The sequence below is a fragment of the Coptis chinensis genome, chromosome 7, assembly GCF_015680905.1.
Source record: "Coptis chinensis isolate HL-2020 chromosome 7, ASM1568090v1, whole genome shotgun sequence".
In the NCBI taxonomy this organism is placed as follows: domain Eukaryota; kingdom Viridiplantae; phylum Streptophyta; class Magnoliopsida; order Ranunculales; family Ranunculaceae; genus Coptis; species Coptis chinensis.
Genome location: NC_141462.1, coordinates 38382052 through 38404549, shown reverse-complemented (window position 1 = coordinate 38404549; position 22498 = coordinate 38382052). Strand labels below are relative to the sequence as shown.

The window sequence follows — 22498 nt, the reverse complement described above, 5'->3', positions numbered from 1 at the left end:
CTGAAGATGAACGTCAGTTATCTTTTATTCATAGAGATCAGAGGGATTTATAGCTTACACATTGTTATAATAAAGGAAGGTTCTCCTATTGTAGATCCTTGAAGGTAAGGGTAATAGGAGGTTTGAGGTTGTAACACAAAATCTGTTTTTTAGGGCAATGGGCAAATTTGCAATATATATATATATATATATATATATATATATATATATATATATATATATATTGCAAATTTGCCCATTGCCCTAAAAAACAGATTTTGTGTTACAACCTCAAACCTCCTATTACCCTTACCTTCAAGGATATATATATATATATTTAGTCTGCCAAACAAAAAATGGATGGTGGGGTCCATAGAGAGTACCTTTTAAACACCAAAAAAATAAAAATAAAATAAAATTGTTGATTTCCAATTTGCAAAGCACCACTGTCAGATGCAGTTACAAGTCTATATAAAAACAAACGAAACAAGTAAAAGCATCTACTCCCAAATGGCTTCTCCTTCATTTATGTTTTTCTTGGTGATTACCCTCGGTACTATAGTCTGTGACATTGATGCTGCTCCTACAGTTGTTGTTGCTCCTAAGGCTAGTGAGGTTCCTAATGTTAAACTTTCAGTCTATTATGAAACACTATCTCCCTCTTCCTCTTGGTTTATCTACTTCCAACTATCGTTGATCTTTGAAAATGGTCTCATTGATATAATTGATCTCCACCTTGTCCCTTCCGGTAATGCCCGAAACAACGCCATCGTCTGCGAGGTGCCGCCATTTCTCTTTTGCTGCGGCTGTTTAATTTTACCCCAAAACATATTGCTAATCTAGCATGCATTCTCTAATTTCTTTTTTTCTTTTATTTGTAGCATGGCGAGGACGAGGGTTTCCTGAACACTGTTGAAGCATGTGCCATCTATCTACTGCCTTTGGTAAAAAATTCGACTTCGCTTATAATTTATAAATTTGTCCTGCATCTCCATGAATTCTTATTTTGGTGCTAGCTGTTAAAAGGCCGGTCTCAAGCATTGGTAATTGGTTTCTGGATAGCCACCTCAAGTAATTCTAAAATCTAAAGCAAGCCAAGTGGATACACCCACGTTCCTGATCTTTATGGCATCCACACCCTATATTATTCATATTTCGTATAAAATTTTCGCATTTGTCTTTTAAAACTCTTAATTCTGTTGTCCAATTAGTTTGGGGCGCAATCAGAAGCCACAAAATTAGATGTACATATATATGTTCGTTGCAAACTGTATTTTGGTGGCAATGTGGCATTTTATTTAGTATACTTGCTGGGAACGTTGGGATTGGGAGCAAACTCAAAAAAAAAATATTACGCATAACTCATAAATGATCTTGTAATCTACTTGTTATTATGCAGGATAAACATTATCCATTTCTTTCTTGTGTTGGGGAATATGTAAAGCATGAAAACTACAATGATGAGTGGATTGTTTGTTTTGAGAAAACTGGTATGGATGAAACATTGATTGCAGACTGCGTAAAGAGTGGAGTGGGACATCACGTTAATACTTGATACATCACTATTTTATTAAAAACCAATTAACTAATTTTGTTTCTTCACTTAGCAGCTCTCTGTTTGACATATAAGCTGTTTTTTTTTCTTAATAATTGCAACTATTAAAAAAACACGCAAGAGAAACAGCAGAGCTTACACCACCTCTTCAGTTTGTTCCGTGGGTACTAGTCGATGGCAAACCCCTTGGTCAGGTTAGTTTTTGTTCTTCCGATTCTTTTCTAAATCTTTCATTTCTGGTTCTTCTGATTCATATAATTTTTATTTTTTGTATCATTACACTGATTATGGTGCGTACGTTTGCGAAGTTTACAAAGGGTCGGACGTGCCTTCTGAGTGTATATGAAATGAGTATTGCTAAGAAAAGCATTTTAGTTTGGGATCCCTTTCGTTTTTATTTCATGTTGGAGATAGAAAACAAAATATTCAAATGTCAAAACATTACAGTAGATATGTTTCATGATAAATTTGAATCATAATAATCACAATTCGTCTTACATTACAGTAGATATGTTTTCATAGATTTGAATCATAATAATCACAATTCATCATCATACTTAAACCAATTGTTTGTAACCACTGCATCTTATAATTTGTCCTTTTTTTTTTTGGCTTAAAATGTAGTTTCGAATTACTTCGCCAAATGCCTAAAATTCTAATTTATTTTCGGAAACTAAGATTTAGTCCACACTCCATAGTTAAGTTGGACTTTATGACACTGTTGAGACAATGTTATGTGGTGTCTTTACCCATTTGACACTTCGATTATAGAGTTTAATCATATGCTATGCTGGGATTAATTAATCCAATCCACCTAACTAAGTGAGCAATTTCATGAAATTTACAATTAACCAAACAAGTTTTCACCAGAAAAAAAAAATAGTTTAATGCTGGATGCACTCAAAATTAAGACCTATGTGGTGATGTGTATTTTTTGTACCTATCTAAAATACTTTAAAGATTACGCCTCTTATCTACAGTGGGGCAATAGTATTTTATTATTTTTTTAATGTATCTCTTGGTTACTTGGTCATTTGTTATTTGCCCATCTATTTTTTGATATTTACCTAATTTATCCTATTTAAAAAGAGAGAGAACAAAGGCAAGAAAGATATTGCATAGCACGTACACCATTCTAGTCTATTTAATAAGATAGGTTTTTTTGGCACTACAAGACAAAATAACAAACAAAAGACATTCCAGATCATTTTGAGCATCATCCAAAAGTTTGATGTGTGCCGATCATCATCGAGATACATATTGGCTGCCAATTTGTCATCCAATTTTCAACTTTAAAACACAAGCTGCCGAACCGGTAATAAACGTCAGTTTCACAAATGGTCAACAATTCGAATCCTTACAACATCGTTTTATGTGTTTTTTAGTTTTTTTTTGTTTCTTTATTTACAAAACTGCTGATAAAAACAAACAAACAAATATTGCAGTTGTGGTGATTGGAACTGGGGTGTCAAAAGCCAGATTAACCAGTGCATTAGGGTGCTAATAGCTGGCAGTACACAATCCATGTTCATTTAGTCTTCGAATTGTTGAGGAATGCATGGCCACGCATGAGCGTAATTTTGCAACTAGCCACAACTATTTTCTCTTATTTTAATGTTTATAATCGTAAGCGCCTATGACATAGTGCCTTTAATACATGCGTAACAATTGTTTCTTTCCATGATCATCCTCGATAAGATGTGTGCATTGAGTAAATAATTTCATTGTTAAATTCCTGTATTGATAGAATTGGATCCCACTTTCTACCATTTCTTCCATAATATCGGTCAAACATGCACATATATGCTATTTAATGGAAACAATTTATATCATTGAAAGTAAACAAATAAATAAATGTTATGCATAGGAGGCTTTGGATTGCATAGCATTTCAAGTTAAATGCTTTCATGCTCCTATTGGTTGAAAATCTTTCACATTAGTCCATATATCATGCAACTCCAATCTAAAGATGGGCTTTGCAATAAGACATGATTTATCACTTACGGTGCTTCACTGTGTGACTAAAGTCGTTCAAGCGTTTTGATTAAAGAGAAAGCTCAAAATCTGGTACTCATCCGAAGAATATCTTTGGCTCCTCAAATTCGGAGTTGCCTTTCAAACTATCACGGCAACAATTCCCCATTTGACTAGTTTATGTCATGACAATTAATAAGTCGCAGGGCCATTCAGTGAAGTATGTTGGCATTGATTTCATAACACCGGTTTTAGTCATAGATAATTAACTCTATATGGCAATGTCAAGATGTATTTCTTCAAAAATAATATCTGCAAAATATTCTACCACAAATATCGTATACACAGAAGTTCCATCCGCTCTAAGGACATCAATTAATACCAATGAGAAAAAACTGAGAGTAGTCTTATTAATGCCCCGTAATCTTTCTTTGTTCTTATGGCGGTGGTACAATAAATGTTTCCTATAACAAGCAAAACATTCATGGATAATGTGTTGGATTCGTATGTGTTTTCCTTTATTTCAAAACTTGAGTCTATTTCTTGATGGTTGCTTAACTCCATCTTCTCTTCAATATATTTGTCTACAATAGTGTTTGGGCTGTTGAGTTTATGCTCTTAATTCAAGGCTCTCTCCCCTTATTTGTTCCCTATTTTGATATGCGTTGAGTTAATCAAGTTGTAAGTGGTATGTGTAATGAGTTGGTTTGTCAATGTATAGGATTGTCAAGCCCACTTGAGTGTGCAATGGCATGGTTATGAACTATAAAACTAAACTACTGGAAATGAGTAGTGCATGCTACATACCCCTATCCTAAAAGCGTATACCATTGATCCATTGCTACCATGGAGATGGTCGCCAGGGGTGGTGTTTAAATGCATTGTGTCTTGAGTGCCATCTGGCACGAGTAGTACCCTAAGTGCATATACCAAAAGCCTATTAGGAGAGTTTGCATCTCAACTCAAGAAAACAAAACCATAGGCGCTCTTACCAATTTGACTACCAACTAATCCAAATATTGTTGTCTTGGATTTTTTTTTTTTTTTTCTAATAGGAAACTTTTATTAATACTTAAACTTTGACAAGTAGTTCGACATTGTCATGCAGCCAACGAGGTGGATGGCTAATCCTAGCATACTTGTTGGCCCATTTAGCTACTTGATTCGCATATTTATTACAATCTCTATACTACACCATAACAGGATATTTGCAACACGCACCTGTTTTGCCTCGTAACGGTTCTTTACCGTTAGTAAGTTGCCTACGCTATATTAGCGTTGGGAATGTTGTAAAGTGTTACTGTAATTCGGGTGAATTTCATGAATTAATTTCTAACGCCTAAAAATTTGACCAAACTGTGTGAGAAGTGTTACAAATGAAAATATGACGAAAGAGAGAAACCAAAAAAAAATCGCGCTCTATTATTTCGATCGAAATATAAAACATAACCTTACTTTCTCTCATCTCTCTCTCACTTCCGCTACACTCTCCAATCTCCTCCCTCTCTCTCTCACTGCCGGTACCCTCTTCTCTCGCTCTCTCATTTTTCTTTTAGACTTTTTTTTTTTTTTTTTTTTTCTCTTGTCTCTTACCGCCGTTATGCTATTTTTTTAAACTAGGGTAAGCACCTCACTCCTCTCTTAAATTAATTGTTTTCCATCTCTTTCAATTAATTGTTTTTCGTTTCCACTTCTTAGTTGGGTTGATACTGTAAGAACCGTTATTTCAGAATGACTATTTCTACAAACCACGAACACCACGCGCAGCGGAATCAATGGGTGTCCACGATTTGGAATTGGAAAACATACCTTTGAGAATCGGTTTAGATAACTCTGAGAATCCAAGCTTTATGAAATCCGAAATCAACCTCTTGATCTTCTGTTGTATTCCTTTAGAATAGATTGGACGTTGTGTGGACAACGATCTACCAACCCCCTTCTTTCTCTCAAGATCATAAACGAATTCAGATCTACTTTTCTTGCCTCTTTTTCATAACAAAATGAATAGTGAATTTCGGCCAGAGAGAAAGAGTATTCTATTTATAGGCTACAACAGGGACCATGAGGAGAAATTAGGGTTGGGCCTCCTAACGGGCTTGGGCTTCTCATGTTCGCCCCGAACACACGGCCCAAGTCCGTCAACAAATGGCTTATTCCACTAAAGGCCATTGTTGCACTACCGCCCTAATCCCAAATTACGTGTCAGCGTTTATGGGCTCCATATTATATGCTCGTTGATCTCCCCATGTTTAAGATATCGAATGTTCGTTGATTAAGTCAAGTTACTGACAACTACATTAATCAACTTCTTATGTCCTTGAGTAGTACCACTCAACCTCATTGTCATGTTGAAATAAATCCACCTCACGGTTTACATGGCAATCTTTTTGAGCTCCTCAAGGGGACATCATCAACCCGACTTCTTGCGGGACACAGATTCCTTCTATAATCAACAGCACACCTTACATACAATGTCATTGCCCAATCCATCGAGTTTGTTGATTCACCAATGAATCTCACTCATTGATGATTTAAAGTAATGTACAATGCACGTAAGTGCCCGTTATAATATCCGGATTAGGAGGACAAACATCCATAATAACAGAGGCCTTTATTCTCTTATATAGTCAGTATAAGGAGAAACAACCTCACTTGGTCCTGTTAAATACACACAAAGTGTACTAGTGTAATCATATAGTTAAGATAGACTAATACCAGATTATACTACAACCGTACCAATGATTTGTCTAAATCCATCTAGGCTGTGAACGATTACTTATACTTTTTAAGGTACTGATGATATGATCTTCTGTGTGTCAACACCATATCATCTACAACATAAAGTATTAGACACATACATATAACTAATAACATATATAATATGCATAACATTTGCCCATATGATTCTCATTCAAAATATAAAGAATTATAGTTAATACAAAAGTAATGTTTTTAGTATATAACCCTATCATATACTACTTCAATTTTGCTTGGCTTGGTACCACTTCAAATTTTTTTGCTTCAAAGGTACGATTTTATTTTTTTGGTGTTGTAAAACTTCATTTTAGTGTTCATTTTGTGCTTGCTTGAATGTTATCTTGTCACTATTTTGCTTTTGGTTGGTTTAAAGGTGTGTTTTGAGTTTTTGTATGGAGTTGAAGAGTCGATGGATATATTTATGGTTTTGTTGGTTTGTGAAGTTGGGTGATTATAGTGTTACTATAATTGGGGATTGTTGTAGGATCTAGTTTCTTATTAGAGTATGTACACTTTTTTCTTTTTGTTTCTTTTTTTCTTTAGTGTTAATTAGATTGATTCTCATTGTCTAATTGCATGATTAGTATAAACTAGCCATGCAGCCTGACCTGTGGTCGGGCCTGCTATTATTAAACCCATTATGTGTCTGCTTGTAAATTTTCAGGCTTTTAATTTTGGTTGATGTGCTTAAGCCCATTTGTATATATATATATAGTTCCTAGCGTTAGCTTTTGCCGAAACAGTAAGATTATGAAGTTACAAAAATAATTAACTTAAGATTATAAGTTCAATTCCTTTCAAATTAATCCCAAACTTGTTAACATAACAATGGAGAAAAATGAATCTCATTAAAGAACAATTTTAAGAGTAAGAAAGTTCTCACATGTTATTTAACAATGTTAGCAAATTAAACCATTGTATTCAAAGTTTCTCAGTGAACGAAAATTACATGAGTTATAACTTTTAAGATGTGGACATCACTAAGAACTTAACATGGTCTTCTATCGATCAATGGTCTTTTATTTTCTTATTATTTATTCATAGCTAGCCAAAGAACCTCATCTAATGATTGTGTGATGCAATCCCAGCCATGAAACAAAAGATAAGGTAAGGGCTGTGATGTTTGCAACTTGGTGAAAAGTGTTAGAAAATACCCAGATATTCATGGCAGGGAAATGCTTCATAGTTACTCAATGGACTTAGGACATTGAGAGGAGGAAGGATGTTGTTAAAGTTATATCAATCTGGGTTAATCATTATAATGTACCTAAGGTGCTCTGGACTGGAGAGGGGTTGGGTTTTTTAGCCAGCCGAATAGGAGAGCCACAGAGGATGGATGAAGCCACAACAGCACGAAAGAGATTATTGTATGCGAGGGTTTGTGTTCTAGTGGAAATTACTGTAGAGATGCCAGATTCTTTTGAAATAAATATGGGTGGAGACGATGTTAGGAAAATCTCTGTAGAATATGGGTGGGTTCCAAAAATGTGCGACTATTGCAAAAGGTTTGGACATAAGACTGTTGACTGTAACAGTATAGGGCATATGCCTAGGGTTGACTCTCGTGTGGAAACTAGGGTGCACACAACTGAGATTACAAGTGTGATCAGTAGCATTAGTACTACTTCAGGGGCAGAGAACACAGTGCACAATGCGGCACCAGTCACAACCTCACATACTAAGATAAATCGGGAAGACAGAGGTGTTCAAACTGTGGAGGGTGCTACTGAGGGAACAATGAATGTCATAAATCTGGGAATTGGAGGTTTAAATGTAGCTGGGGTAGATTTGAACAGTCCAGAGAATACCATGGGTAAAGACAATGGAATGAGAGTGGATGGTAGTGAGGAAACAAGGATAAATGTAGAGGATCCAACAGTGGGTTTGGAAGAGATGAATGCAGTAATGGAAATGGTAGAGAATGAAGTGAGGGCTATAGTGTTAGCAACATCAGCAGAAGTACCAGAAGAAATTGAGAAGAGGAAGGAATATGAAAGCGACAGTGAATCAGATGTATGTTAGAGTAATATGTTTGCGGCCTTAGTACCTTTTGAGAACACTCGGATTGATGAAATGCAAACAAATCCAGACCCGCTGATGCATTATGAAGTTGTCTGATGAGGCATACAACGAATACAACAATCTCCTTGTGGCAGCCAGAAATGGGGACTTGTCTGATGAGGAGTCTTCGTAGGAGGAAACCATCTATTTCAAGGATAAGAATAATATCCCCCTCTGTATCGGATCCACCTGCTTCTCCAAAAGGTGGTGTGACAACGAGGAGTAAAGGTCAAACAACTAATCAGTCTAGTGGTAAGAAAAGCAAAGGAAAGAAGAGCAGGGGACGCCCCAAGGGTTCAAAAAACAAAAACTCCAATCTATAAATGATAGGACCAATTTGCTTCTGGAATGTGAGAGGAGCTAATGACCTGTTGAAAGCAGCGGAAATAAACAAGGTGCGACAAAGTAAGAAGTTGTGTATATTTGGGCTGCTAGAAACGAAAGTGAAGCAAGCCAAGTATGACCTCATAAGACAAATATGTTGCCCTACATGGGAACATACTAATAACTATGATAGGAGTCACTTTGGACGCATCTGGATATGCTGGGATCCGTCTGTAGTCAGAGTTCTTCGAATGGACGCATCGAATCAGTATATACATTGCAGAGTTACATATCTTCCAAAACCAGAAGAGTTCTTGCTTACAGTTGTATACGCTAGTAATGCTCCACGGGAAAGGCTAGTGTTATGGAAGGATTTGCATGGTATACACAAATCGATTCAGATGCCATGGTGCATAGTAGGAGACGTCAATAACATTTTGGCTGCAAATGAAAGGATAGGAGGAGATCTTATGCATCCGAATGAAGTGACTAATTTTAGTATATGCATACAGAATGCGGGACTCTCATATATAAAATCCATTGGGTTCTTTTACACTTGGTGGAATAAATCCATCGGGTCAGCCAGAATCATGTCGAGGATTGATAGATGTTTGGTTAATAGCCTGTGGCTATCTCGATACCCGCAAACTTTAGCTGATTTTCTACCACAAGGTGTTTCGGATCACTCCCCTATTCTCATTACATGAAACGATTTTAATAGAAAGCCAACACCATTCAGATTCTGCAACTTTTGGGTTTATCAGGATGAGTTTAAAATTATGCTAGAGGAAGTTTGGGCAACTCAAATCTACAATAACCCGATGTATAAATTGATGCAGAAACTCAAGTTACTAAAGGAAAGGCTTAGACCATGGGCAAGAAGGAACTCTTCCAATTTACATGAGAGAGTAATTGTTTCTAGGCAAAATTTACAGGATGCGCAAGTGCTGGTTCAAAATAAGTCTAATGATGCTATGTTGGGAGCACAGGAAAGGGCTGCAATGCAGAAGTATATCAATCTTGCACGAGCAGAAGCGGAGGATATGAGGCAGAAAGCAGAGGAGAAATGGATGATAGGCGGGGATAGATGCACCAGTTTTTTCTTCAATTCATTGAAGGAAAAAGCTGCCAAGAAAGGTGTTTGGGCAATTGCAAATGACCAGGGGGTTACAGTTAAGGGTCAGGCAGATGTATCAGATATCATTGTTGAGTATTTCAGAAAGATGATGGGTACTGAGGCTCCGCCAATTAGAGTTAGAGAGAGAGAGTTTTTCATGAATTTGAAAGTCCGAAATGTCATCGAGCCGAACATGAGGGAGGTACTTGATGCAGAGGTTACGGGAACAGAGATTAGGCAGGCTATCTTTGATATGGAGAATAATAAAGTGCCTGGTCTGGATGAATCCGTTCTTCTTTAAATATTGTTGGGAGACAGTGGGAGAGGATGCCATAAGTATTGTTAAAAATGTGTTCAGATGTTTTAAGATGTCGAGGGGTATCAATGCTACCTTCCTTTGCCTTATCCCAAAGGTGAGCAACCCTTCAAGAGTGGAGGAATTTCGACCCATAGCACTGTGCAACACGATATATAAGTGCATATCGAAAGTAATCACCAATAGAATACAAATGGTGATATCTAAACTTGTACATGAGAACCAGTGTGCTTTTATCCCAGGTAAATCTATTCAAGATAATATTCTCATGGCTCATGAAGTGTTGAGAGGATATGATAGACGGCATGGCACACCCAGATGCTCAGTTAAACTGGATATCAGAAAGGCATATGATATGGTTAGTTGGCAAACGATCCTCCTCTTGTTGGAGAAATTTGAATTCCCTCAGAAGATGCGAAGATGGATTCATATGTGTATTAGTACATCTTATTTCTCTGTCTTGGTAAATGGGGCTCCGGAAGGGTTTTTTGCTGGGGGAAGAGGTTTGCGTCAAGGCGACCCTATGTCCCCGTATCCTTTTTGTGCTAGTCATGGAAATTTTGGGAATTGTGATCAAGAAAAGCATTGAATCCAGGCTCATGCGATAGCACTCTAAATGCAAAAGGAATATGTTAACACATTTGGCCTTTGTTGATGACGTTCTCATCTTCTGCAAAGGGGAAGTAACCTCTATAGAAGGCCTCAAGGACTGTTTACAAATATTCAGTGAAGCTACTGGACTCAGCATTAACCCTCAGAAGACTACTATAATGATGGGAGCTATGTTTCATGATGATGCACGAGCGCTGGCCCAGATACTGGGTTTGGAACTTGTGAAACCTCCAGTAAGATATCTCGGTCTCCCACTCATTTCTGCTCGACTTGGAATCAAAGAGTGCCAACCATTGATTGAAAAGGTCACAGGCCGCATAAAGGACTAGAAAGCTAAACTACTATCTAAACTACTAGAAAGTGCTGGAAACAAATTGAGAAAATATGTGTCACCTACTATGGTGTGTACATCAAGCAAGCTTGAGTACCATTGCAAAACTCTCTAGGGAAACAGTATGGAAATATGGAACAAGGTGCGCGATTTGGTCTGTCTTCACAAGTAAAGAGAGTAGTGTCCGGTGAGTGGATTTGGAGAAATCGGTTGGAGAATAAATCTTGTTCTTGGTCATGGCGCAATATCTTGAAGTGTAGAAAGGAAGCAAGAGAGCTAATCTGTTATTCTATCTCAAATGGGGAAGACACTCTCTTATGGCACGACATTTGGTGCAGCAGCAGTCTTCTCTTACACAATTCACAAGCGGTAGCTAAAATCATGCTTCCCCTCAATGCAATAGTGAAGGAGCTATTGACCAATGGAAGCTGGAATGACATTGTAAATAATATACAATGCAACACCCTCAGAGAAGATATCTTGAGTACCAAAGTGAATCGACACATAGAGAGAGATTGAGTAGTATGGACACCGCATCATAGTGGATCATCACTTTAACAGCGGCGTCGCTCACGCCCGAGAAGACATGGGGGTAAGGTTAGATGGCAACGAATGGTATGGGGCCGACTGGTTATCCCTAGTCATTCCTTTACTGCCTGGCAATTATTCTCAAACAGCCTCTCAACACAAGACAGGTTAGTTTACAAAAAGATTATAACACATTCATATTGTTGCCTGTGTCAGCAAAGTCGGGAATTCTCAAATCATCTTTTCTTTGACTGCTCCTTCTCTCGAGAGGTGATCAATGACATTAAGATAGTCTTGGGTATTGGAACTGATTGTAGAAGCTCAAATAGAGAATGGTCTTCACTGTTGAAACTTTGCAGAGGGTCAAGCCAGGTGGTGGAAATTTATAAGAGTTACATATGTGCAATAGTTAATGGGATTTGGAAGGAGCGAAATGCACGTAGGTTCTCCAATCATAGTAGGCCAGCATCAGCGGTCTTGAAATGCATTCTGAGAAAGATGAGAAGATATTTACAGGTGAAGGTATCGGAAATGGAGGACACGGACGTCGCCCGAAGGCTAACTCATGATATCGGGATCTAGGTGAAGTTTAAAAGTATGACACAACAGTTTTGTACTTTGGAACCACCTGAACAGGATAGATTTAAATTGAACACAGATGGGGCTGTTGTAGATAATGCTACGGGTCATGGGGGTGCAATCAGAAATAGTAAGGGTGAGTTATTGAGAGCATTCACTGGTAGTGGAGGAGAGAGGTCAGTACTCTTCCAAGAATTGAAGGCCATTGAGATTGGGTTGTGTATATGTTTGGAAATAGGCTGTGTACAAGTGGATGTGGCATCAGACTCTCTACAAGGAGTACAAATGAGTAACAAGTGAGCCAAGCCGCCATGGAACTGTCAAGATGTGCTAAACCATATTTTAGATATAGCGTCACAGTTGTTAAGTTGTACTTTCTCGCATGTTTTTAGGGAGTCTAACAAAGTTGCCGACCACCTAGCTGGCCTATCTATTGACCATGGTTCTAATATTGTGTATGTTGGTCCTCCAATAGGTAGGGAGTTGTATAATTTCATTGAGGAGGATGCAAGAGGCACCATCTATGTACGAGTTGGATGATGAATACAGGTGAGGGTTAGCCTAACCCTAGCTTAAAGTTTTAAAAAAAAAAACTTGGTGAAAAGAGGAGATATTTGTTGTTGAAGAGTAGTTGCAAACTTCTAACTTGCCTTGAAAAGAACATAAACTTAAAAGAAGACTAAAATGCTTGAAGAAGTAAAGAGAAGATGATCATTGGAAACACAAAAATAAACTGCCATTACTATTGAACATATCAATAGTTAAGTAGATACACAAAAATATCAATAGACACAAAAATACGACAAAATTCCGCACGTTCAACTTTATATTTCTCCTTCACATTTCACATAAAGAGCAATACATTTACATAACTAAATGATCTCATTAGTAGTCTTAAACTCTCACATACTCCAAAAACTCGTTCAAGTGTACATTTTTTTTTTTGCTTTTTCATACGAAAAAACTATCTTCATAGTCTAATCACTCTCTATGGTATACCACATCATATAATTGTTTTCTATGGTGATCCTTCATTGTTTGGTACTTGTACGACCATAAATAGTTGCAATTCGTTGTGCACCATGAACATATCTATTGTGCACCTTGAAAGTGCCCATGTAATAACCACTGATCTTTGCATCCCTAGAGTTTGTTCTACTACTCATCTTGCAATGCCAAAAGAAAGTCAATATACCATACCAATTTAAAAGTCTATACAAAAAATCTAAGCTATGTGCTTATATATATAACAAACATGCATATTGTGTAGATGTCGGTTTTGTATATGGGCCAAATTATGTTGTTACTAATATGTCTAGCATAAACCTTGAATGGAATATCTAATATATTGCCAAATGCAAATAAATATATTTAGTGGTAGTTCTAACTGCATATATCATATAGATCACAACCATAATATTTGTTAAGCAGGGTACGTTGGACTCATTGTTGGCTCGTAATGGTCTTGTTTCAAATCACCATACAACTTTTCTAGGGCCTCCAAGCAAGTGCCTCTGGTTCTTCAATTCTTTAAGCTTCTATAGCTGCTGAAATTATTGATGAAAACAATATTAGAAATTTTAAATGCAAGAGTAAACAGATTATCACATTTGTCACTGTTATATATACTAATTGACATCCCTAGCATAGGTAACAAAGTGCATGATCAAAACAAATTGAACCATTCTATGAGACAACTCCTCAAATAGTCAAACTCACAATTAAAACCATTTGATCACATAAAAAAAATAGCCATTAATATGACTAAAGAATAGGAAAAAAAAATATCAAACTTTCATAGAAAGCAAAAATCTATATTATTAATTATTAGGAGGGACAACCAAAAGCTACCGCAACGTCTAAAAGCTCTAGAAAATGCTAAGCATTCAACTACCCGTTACTGACTTGCAAACATTTTACATAGTAAATTGATGTCAGATAATATAATACTATTTTGATGAGAAATAGAAGTTACATTAACAAATGAAAATAGAATTCCATACCCATTCCAGTTTAAGATTTTGAGGTCTAATGTAATTTTATTTAAATAAAAAGTAAAACTAATTTGGTCAAATCAAATGGATTAAACAGACCTTAAGATGTATTGATGTCGTTAAAAGCTTGAGAAGGATTTGTTTCACCACCTTTTCCAAACCAAGAAGTGAATGCTCCTTTGAACTTGTCCACCACAGGCTATCATTACCAGAAACATGACCACCCCTCCCCTCTTTCTCTTTGAACTACCCAACCGGTCAGCCACCTTCTCTGATTTAGTCACCTTACCCATGGGCTTGTTCTCTCACGTCAGCATATTTTTTAAAAAAGTCCCTATTTAGAAAATAATTACTCGCCTTCTTACCTAATTTAATATAAGTCAAAATTGTCTTTTCATGTGTTAAGTTAAAACAAAAAACAAAGCTACGCCTTTATTTCACATATATGCATAGGCTATTTTCGTAATTAACAAATAAAAAAAAAGGTAAAACAATATACATAACCCAATCCTTCGTTAAGCATATAAAAAAAATACCTACAAGGGCTAACCGCACATCAAAACAAATTCTTAAAAACTTAAACCTAAATAAAAACCTAAAACCCTTTCCTTCTCTATTTCTCACACTCCAATCAAAAAGGAAAAAGACTTTGTGACTAATCACTGATCTCACTACTTCAAGGTAAAATATGTACTTCTCTTGATTTCATGTTCAGCAGCAACTATCATCCGATTTGAAGAATTTTCCTTTCCCTCCAATTTTCCTTTCAGCAACCTTTAAGGTAATGATCAATAAATTACATAGTAAATTGATGTTAGATAATATAATACTATTTTGATGAGAAATAGAAGTTACATTAACAAATGAAAATAGAATTTCATACGCATTCCAGTTTAAGATTTTGAGGTCTAATGTAATTTTATTTAAATAAAAAGTAAAATTAATTGGGTCAAATCAAATGAATTAAACATACCTTCAAATGTATTGATGTCGTTAAAAGCTTGAGAAGGATTTGTTTCACCACCTTTTCCAAACCAAGAAGTGAATGCTCCTTTGAACTTGTCCACCACACCTTTTCTAGGCTATCATTACCGTAAACATGATCTTTTCACTCTCTCGAACTACCCAACCGGGTCACCCACCTTCTCGGGATTATCACCTTACCCATGGTCTTGTTCTCTCTATCCATTTCTTCTTCATCAATTACGTTTGTGAAAAGCATCTGAAACATCCTTACACATTGCCTTTTCTCATCACTTTGTCAACAACCACTTTTCGGCTTATGGAATGCAATATAACGGAGGAAAGTGCTTTATCTTCTTCACCAGGTTTCAACTTCTCTGCAATATACCCCTTAACTGAAGCAACTCCTTTATCTATCTCTCCAACACCCCTTCCTGTGTCAACCTGAGAATTAACCACTGATTTTTGCATCCCTAGAGTTTGTTCCACCACTCGTCCTGCAATGCCAAAAAAAAGTCAATATACCACACCAATTCAAAAGTCTATACAAAAAATCTAAGCTATGTGCTTATATATATAACAAACATGCATATTGTGTACATGTCGATTTTGTATCTGTGCCAAATTATGTTGTTACCAATATGTCTAGCCTAAACCTTGAATGGAATATCTAATATATTGCCAAATGCAAATAAATATATTTAGTGGTAGTTCTAACTGCATATATCATATAGATCACAACTATAATATTTGTTAAGCAGGGTACGTTGGACCTATCGTTTGCTCGTAATGGTCTTGTTCAAATCACCGTACAATTTTTCTAGGGCCTCCAAGCAAGTGCCTTTGGTTCTTCAATTCTTTAAGCTTCTATAGCTGCTAAAATTATTGATGAAAACAATATTAGAAATTTTAAATGCAAGAGTAAACAGATTATCACATTTGTCACTGTTATATATACTGACCGACATCCCTAGCATAGGTAACAAAGTGCATGATCAAAACTAATGGAACCATTCTATGAGACAACTCCTCAAACAGTCAAACTCACAATTAAAGCCATCTGATCACATAAAAAAAATAGTTATTAATATGACTAAAGAATAGGAAAAGAAAAATCAAACTTTCATAGAAAGCAAAAATCTATATTATTAATTATTAGGAGGGACAACCAAAACCTACCGCAACGTCTAAGAGCTCCAGAAAATGTTATGCATTCAACTGCCTGTTACTAACTTGCAAACATCTTACATAGTAAACTAATGTCAGATAATATAATACTATTTTGATGAGAAATAGAAGTTACATTAACAAATGAAAATAGAATTCCATACGCATTCTAGTTTAAGATTTTGAGGTCTAATGTAATTTTATTTAAATAAAAAGTAAAACTAATTGGGTCAAATCAAATGGAGTAAACATACCTTGAGATGTATTGATGTCGTTAAAAGCTTGAGAAGGATTTGTTTCACCACCTTTTCCAAACCAAGAAGTGAATGCTCCTTTCAACTTCTCCACCACACCTTTTCCAGGGCTATCATTACCAGAAACATGACCCCCCTTTTCACTCTCTGAACTACCTAACTGGTCAACCACCTTCTCTGATTCAGTCACCTTACCCATGGGCTTGTTCTCTCTATCCATTTCTTCTTTACTGTTACGCTTGTGAAAAGCATCTGAAACACCCTGACCCATTGCCAACTTTCGGCTTATGGAATGCACCAGATATAACTTCAGAAAGTGCTTTATCTTCTTCACCAGGTTTCAACTTCTCTGCAATATACCCCTTAACTGAAGCAACTCCTTTATTTGTCTCTCCAACACCCCTTCCTGTGTCAACATGAGAACCAGTACCCATATTGGTGTCAACACCAATACCTTCATCCATGTTTTTTTGGGTAATCATACCTGTACCAGGGATCTTGGAAATAACTGCACTCCCAGCCCCAGCTTCTTTCCCATATAATGGTTCATTCTCTCCACCTTTATTTAATTCAGCTCCGGTCGACGAAGTAGAATCAGAACTGCTACCATATCCAAGCTTGAAAGCTGCCATATTTTTTGCCTAGACTGCTGCTGAAGAGATCTTCTCCGTGTAGCTGCTTTGCTGTGTTGTGGGCTCTTCAACAGACTTTGTTGTCACAATGGGCACACCAGCAGATGGCACATTTTCTCCTCTGTCAGTTTGGGCTCCTGCAGTTTTGTCATCTATTTTATCACCATACCCAATTTTAGATGCCACAACGTTTTTTGCCGAAAGAGCTTTATTGGCAATTGCCGAGTTTACTGATGGCATCTTGACATCTTGTCAAAAATAGAAGTATATTCTGGCCTAGTTCGGTAAAGCATTTGGCTCTGGGTATTCCAAGAAAAGTTCCATCCAGAAAAAATAAGTTGTTATTTTATGTCATATATGATAGCAGATTCCATTTCCATTAGGTGTATAGTTGTATACAGAAGCGAAGAATATTTGAAAACTTTAAGTATTTTTCAGCAAGAGTGGATCAGCAGCTATAGCGGGCATGATTCTTGTTGTTTCTACTTCACGCAAAAATGGTCCCTGGGATCCTGAATTTGCCCAATAGAGCAAATGACAATTTTCTAGTTAACAAACTCGGGCGCTAATTGCAATGCATGCCAGTAGTTCTTAGCACATTGTATGTCAAGTCATATGGAAATTTTTTGAATCCATAAATTTTTTTTTATCGCCGTTATCAGTTGGGTTTTTTTCTTTTTAGAAAGGGAAATCTGCCACTTGATCTGAATAAACTTTTTTTTTTTTTTTTTTTTTTTCTGATTTTCTCGCAGGTACAAAGTTGTTGAACCATGTCCTTGATCTCTCCTCCAAGCAGAATATCTCAGAGATTTATCTGCATGTCCAGACAAACAATGATGATGCCATTGATTTCTATAGGAAGTTTGGGTTTGAAATCACCGAAACAATCCAGAATTACTACGCACATATACGTTCATGTTTGATGGCTGATCTACGTTCATGTTTTATGTTTTTTGGACGATTTTCATTTTTATTGTTTATTGGGTTTTGTATTTCTAACGGCGAATAGGAAAACCATGCGTGTGTTTACTTTTTCATTTTAGACACAATTGAAAAGACCAAAAGGTTCTTTTATAAATTATTATACACACCAATAATAAGGTTAACTTAGTAATCAACCAACTAATTATTTGTTAAGTGAGGATTTTTTTTTAAATTTTGCTGACGTGGCTCACTATGAGCATCCTGGAAGAACCGATATTAATGTAGGTAGGATGTATTACTCGGACTTCAATCTGGGAAGAAAATTGACATTGAAAATTATGTTGTTGAAAGATATGCTCATATCTTTGCCTTGTACGTTTGGCGTATAATGGATTAATATTTTTTGGTTTACTTTTTAAAACTTTTTCAGTGTGGGTCCAATGTTTTAGATGTACAGTATGTATTTTGGAAACTTGTTTTTTTTTGTATGGATTGTTGGATTTGTGGTTTTGTGGAATGCAATGAGAGGAGATTACTCCAAAATGTAACTAAAATTAGCTAGGTGTTGGAGCTGATTTTGATCACGCATCCAATCACATGGCTAATATGAACCCATCAATCTAGTAGAAAATGTGTGTTTTTAATGATTCAACTAGGGTATTAACTACATTGTTTTGTGAGGCTGACGATTGTCGTTCGAAAGGAACCACCAAGAAGTTTGTTAAGAAATTAGAATATTGCCTATTTGCGTATTTGTTTATGTTTTTTTGTTTGTTTGTTTAATGTTAAATATTGATTTTTGGATATGTGATTGAATTATGGAGATTAATTCTCATCATATAATTACATGTTGTATCAAATCGATAGATTATACAACGTGCTTGTTCAACCCCCCACGTCTAATTTTGCAGAATGTCTCGGCCAATTCAAAAAGAGTGGATGAATGAATTGGATAGATTTGGAGATGTTTACAAATAGGGGGTGGCTGATTTCATTCAATTTGCGACTATGAACAACCACGGCTCGACCACGTGTCCTTGTAGAGAATGTCGGAATAGAAAAAGCTGTGTTTGGTACAGTCTCTAGACATTTGATCAGGTACGGGATGGATAAGAATTATCGTGTATGGCTTTTACATGGTGAGAACCCATGTACGGATCCGGTGGTGGAGCTAGTGATTGAAGAAGAAAACACCAAGGCTGAAGGGCTTGGGATGGGGAATTTTGTTGATGCTTCTTATGGAGTGCATGAAGTAGTTTCAGGTGATTTGAATGAGGATGAAGAAAATCATATGGGGGATTTTGAACCACCACCTATTCTTGAACCTGATTTGGGGAAGAGGTACAACAAATACAAGAAAATAGCAAAACAAAAGTTATACCCTTCATGTGAGGCTCCTGTTACTACACTTTCGACAATTGTTGACCTTTATAACTTGAAGAAGAGATATGGTTGGTCAGGAACTAGTGTTTCCGCACTTTTGTCCCTTTTGAGGATATGGTTCCCAGAAGGAATCACTTTGCCATCAAAGTACCCTATAATGAAAGCAATGCTGAAAGATCTAGGAATGAAAGCCATGAATATCGATGCATGTGAGAACAATTGTATGTTATACTGGAAAGATGATGCTAAATTAATAGAATGTCGTCAGTGTAAAGCACCCAGATACAAAGTGAAAGAAGGAAAGATGGGTAAGAAAGAAACAAAAGAGCCGAATAAAGTTTTGAGACATTTTCCCCTGATTCCAAGGCTCAAGAGGTTGTACACTATCCCATGGATAGCGAACGAAATGACATGGCACGACCGAGCTACACCTTCTTGGGACCATATGCAACATCCTATCGACTCAGTCCAGTGGAAAACATGTAAAAAGAGCTAGCCTAATTTTGCCTATGAAGGGCGTAATGTTTGGCTTGGAATTGCAACTGATAGTTTCAATCCTCGTGGAATACAATCCACTAGCTATAGCTGTTGGCCTATTTACTTGGTACCTTATAATCTCCCCCCCCCCTTCTTTATGTATGAAACCAAAGTTCTAAATGATGTGTTTGCTGATACCTAGGCGGAAGGCACCGGGTCAAGATATCAACGTTTTCTTAAGCCACTCGATCTATGAGGAGTTGGAACAGTTGTGGAAGGAAGGGGTGCCGACTTATGACATGCATAAAAATCAACATTTTACCTTGAGAACTATGCTACTGTGGGGTATTCATGATTTTTCTGCTTTGGGAAACTTAGCGGGCTGCATAACACATGGTTATAAAGAATGTCCGATTTGTTCAGATACCACTCAATCGATATATCTTGAGCATGCAAAGAAGATTGTTTACACAAACTACCGCCCCTTTCTTCCATTGGGTTACCCGTTTTGGTCAGGCAAATACTTGAGACTTAAGACTAAGGAGTTGAACATTGCTCCACTAAGGTTAAGTGGAGAACAAGTTATGAAACAAGTGAGTCATATCAAGTATAAGCCGGGTAAAATCCCAAAAGGTAGCAAAAGAAGCACATCTTATATGAATTTAGGTGATAGTGGAGATGATGAAGATGTTCAAGTTACAAAGGTTTGGTATAAAAAGTCTATTTTTTGGGATATGCCCTATTGGCCCACTTATAAATCCCAACATATTGTTGATATGATGCATACTGAGAAAAAATATAATAAAATATAATGGTGAGAACTCTATTTTTTCAGTATGACAGTCACTCAAAGTTAAAAAAATATAATAAAATGAGAAGAAAGCTATTTTGTATGGAAATCTTCCTTTAGGCTAAGTCCAATGGCTCCCTATCCCCTTAAAAGTAGAGCTAAAGTCAACAGATTTTACTCTCTATCATTAATTTTCTCTGTATATATACAAAGGATTTTACTCTCTATCCTTATTTTACTCTCTCTATATATAGAGAGAGTAAAATAAGGATAGAGAGTAAAATCTATATAGAGAGAGAGTAAAATAAAGATAGAGAGTAAAATCCTTTGTATATATACAGAGGGAATTAATGATAGAGTAAAATCTGTTGACTTTAGCTCTATTTTTAAGGGGATAGGGAGCCATTGGACTCAGCCTTAAAGTATTGATTGTACTGTACGTAATGTGAGTTTTTTATCTTTTCACTTTCCTTCACATCTAGTCTAAGCACATGTAAGACCGTTTTGAAATATGAAATCCTGGCAAATCATCACAAATACTCGGGAAACTTTACAAGTTGATTAGAGTACAGACTTAGGAAATACTCGGGAAATACAGACTTGGGAAATACTCGGGAAATACAGACTTAGGAGAGAGATCAATACAGAAAAATAACCATTTTACGCCAAATTTATTTGTATGAATGCTAATATTTTTTCATTATGTATTATAGAGGTGTGGAAACTCCTTTGTTTTAGAGAACAAGTCGTTCCTTCAAGCTGCCTGGATACGTTGGCAGAAACTTTATGTGCAATACAGAGTTGAAATGACAAGTGTCATGAAAATCGTAGACAAGGACGCAAGAGATATCGCTGCCTAGGACGTTATACAAAAATATAAGCAGGTAAAGGGGATGTGTGATGGTTCTTCATCCAGGAGATGCTTAGCTTCTTACAGTCTTTTTCCCCAATTTTCTACCTAACTATCCATGTTTGGCGTATTTAGTTAGAAGTTGAGGCCTTTGGGAATAATTATTTTATCAGGTATAGCTATTGATTGGTTTTATGCATAAATATGCAGATATTATATGGCACAACGGAGTTTGATGATAGTACAAGGGAGAAAGAAGTCATCTATAATGAGGCTCTTGCAATTTTCCACGTAACATATGATTATTGAAACCAATGGAGTGGGCAAGTGCAAGTTATGATTATGCAAAACCACGATATCTCTTATTTAGGACGATTTTACGAAAGCTTCTTTTATGTTGAGAGTCTAACAATAAATTTGCGAGGTTTAGAAAATCGCTCAAAGTTGTGAATTTATATGGTTGGATTAGTTTTGTACTTTCTCATGTATACTGTTGTTTCCTTGTAAAAAATGGTATGAAAGTGCACCGTTTTTTTTTTACTATGTGTACTATTGTTTCATAGTGAACAATTTTTTGTATTTAGCACAAGAGGGGCATCATTTTGCAAATTCAGCTGGTCGCCACAAAATATAATAATTTTTTTTTTTTATAACTGCAACCCATCAACAACGGTTCATAACCGTTACCAACAAACGGGAACAAACTGAAATTTTATGTAAAAAACAATCTAACAATTTTGCAACGGTTATAAAACGTAGCTAATATTATCAACGAATTACTAACGTTCAAAAAGCGTTTGTAAAAATAAGAAACGTTGCAAATATTTTAAAATTGTGTACAAAATAGGCATAGAAAACCGTTACAAATACTATGTGCAACGGTTAATAACCATTGATAAATTTCTCTTGCAACGCTTGTTAGCCATTGCAA

At 36.3% G+C, this 22498-nt stretch overlaps 1 protein-coding gene across 3 annotated transcripts; it reads left to right on the top strand.

Annotated features, from left to right (window-relative positions):
• Nucleotides 1-500: 500 nt before the first annotated feature.
• Nucleotides 501-22150, top strand: LOC147487446 (gamma-interferon-responsive lysosomal thiol protein-like). Of its 3 annotated transcripts, XR_015201850.1 has the most exons (6): nucleotides 501-759; nucleotides 861-923; nucleotides 1379-1522; nucleotides 1656-1728; nucleotides 21431-21601; nucleotides 21778-22150. XR_015201850.1 is itself a non-coding variant. In XM_086572184.1 (5 exons), exons 1-5 carry the CDS (start codon nucleotides 508-510, stop codon nucleotides 21801-21803), a joined length of 558 nt encoding a protein of 185 aa, XP_086428310.1. In that variant the 5' UTR covers nucleotides 501-507; the 3' UTR covers nucleotides 21804-22150. The 3 variants fall into 3 exon arrangements, 2 of the variants coding, with proteins under 2 accessions (XP_086428310.1, XP_086428309.1); XM_086572184.1 differs by lacking the exon at nucleotides 21431-21601; XM_086572183.1 differs by lacking the exons at nucleotides 21431-21601; nucleotides 21778-22150 and adding an exon at nucleotides 17896-18230.
• The last annotated feature ends 348 nt before the right edge of the window (nucleotides 22151-22498 follow it).

Coding starts and splice junctions, on each gene's coding strand:
- LOC147487446 (XM_086572183.1), top strand. CDS start 508: ATGTTTTTCTTGGTGATTACCCTCGGTACTATAGTCTGTGACATTGAT. Junction 760..860: donor ACAACGCCATCGTCTGCGAG/GTGCCGCCATTT, acceptor TTTTATTTGTAG/CATGGCGAGGACGAGGGTTT. Junction 1,523..1,655: donor AGAGTGGAGTGGGACATCAC/GTTAATACTTGA, acceptor AAAACACGCAAG/AGAAACAGCAGAGCTTACAC.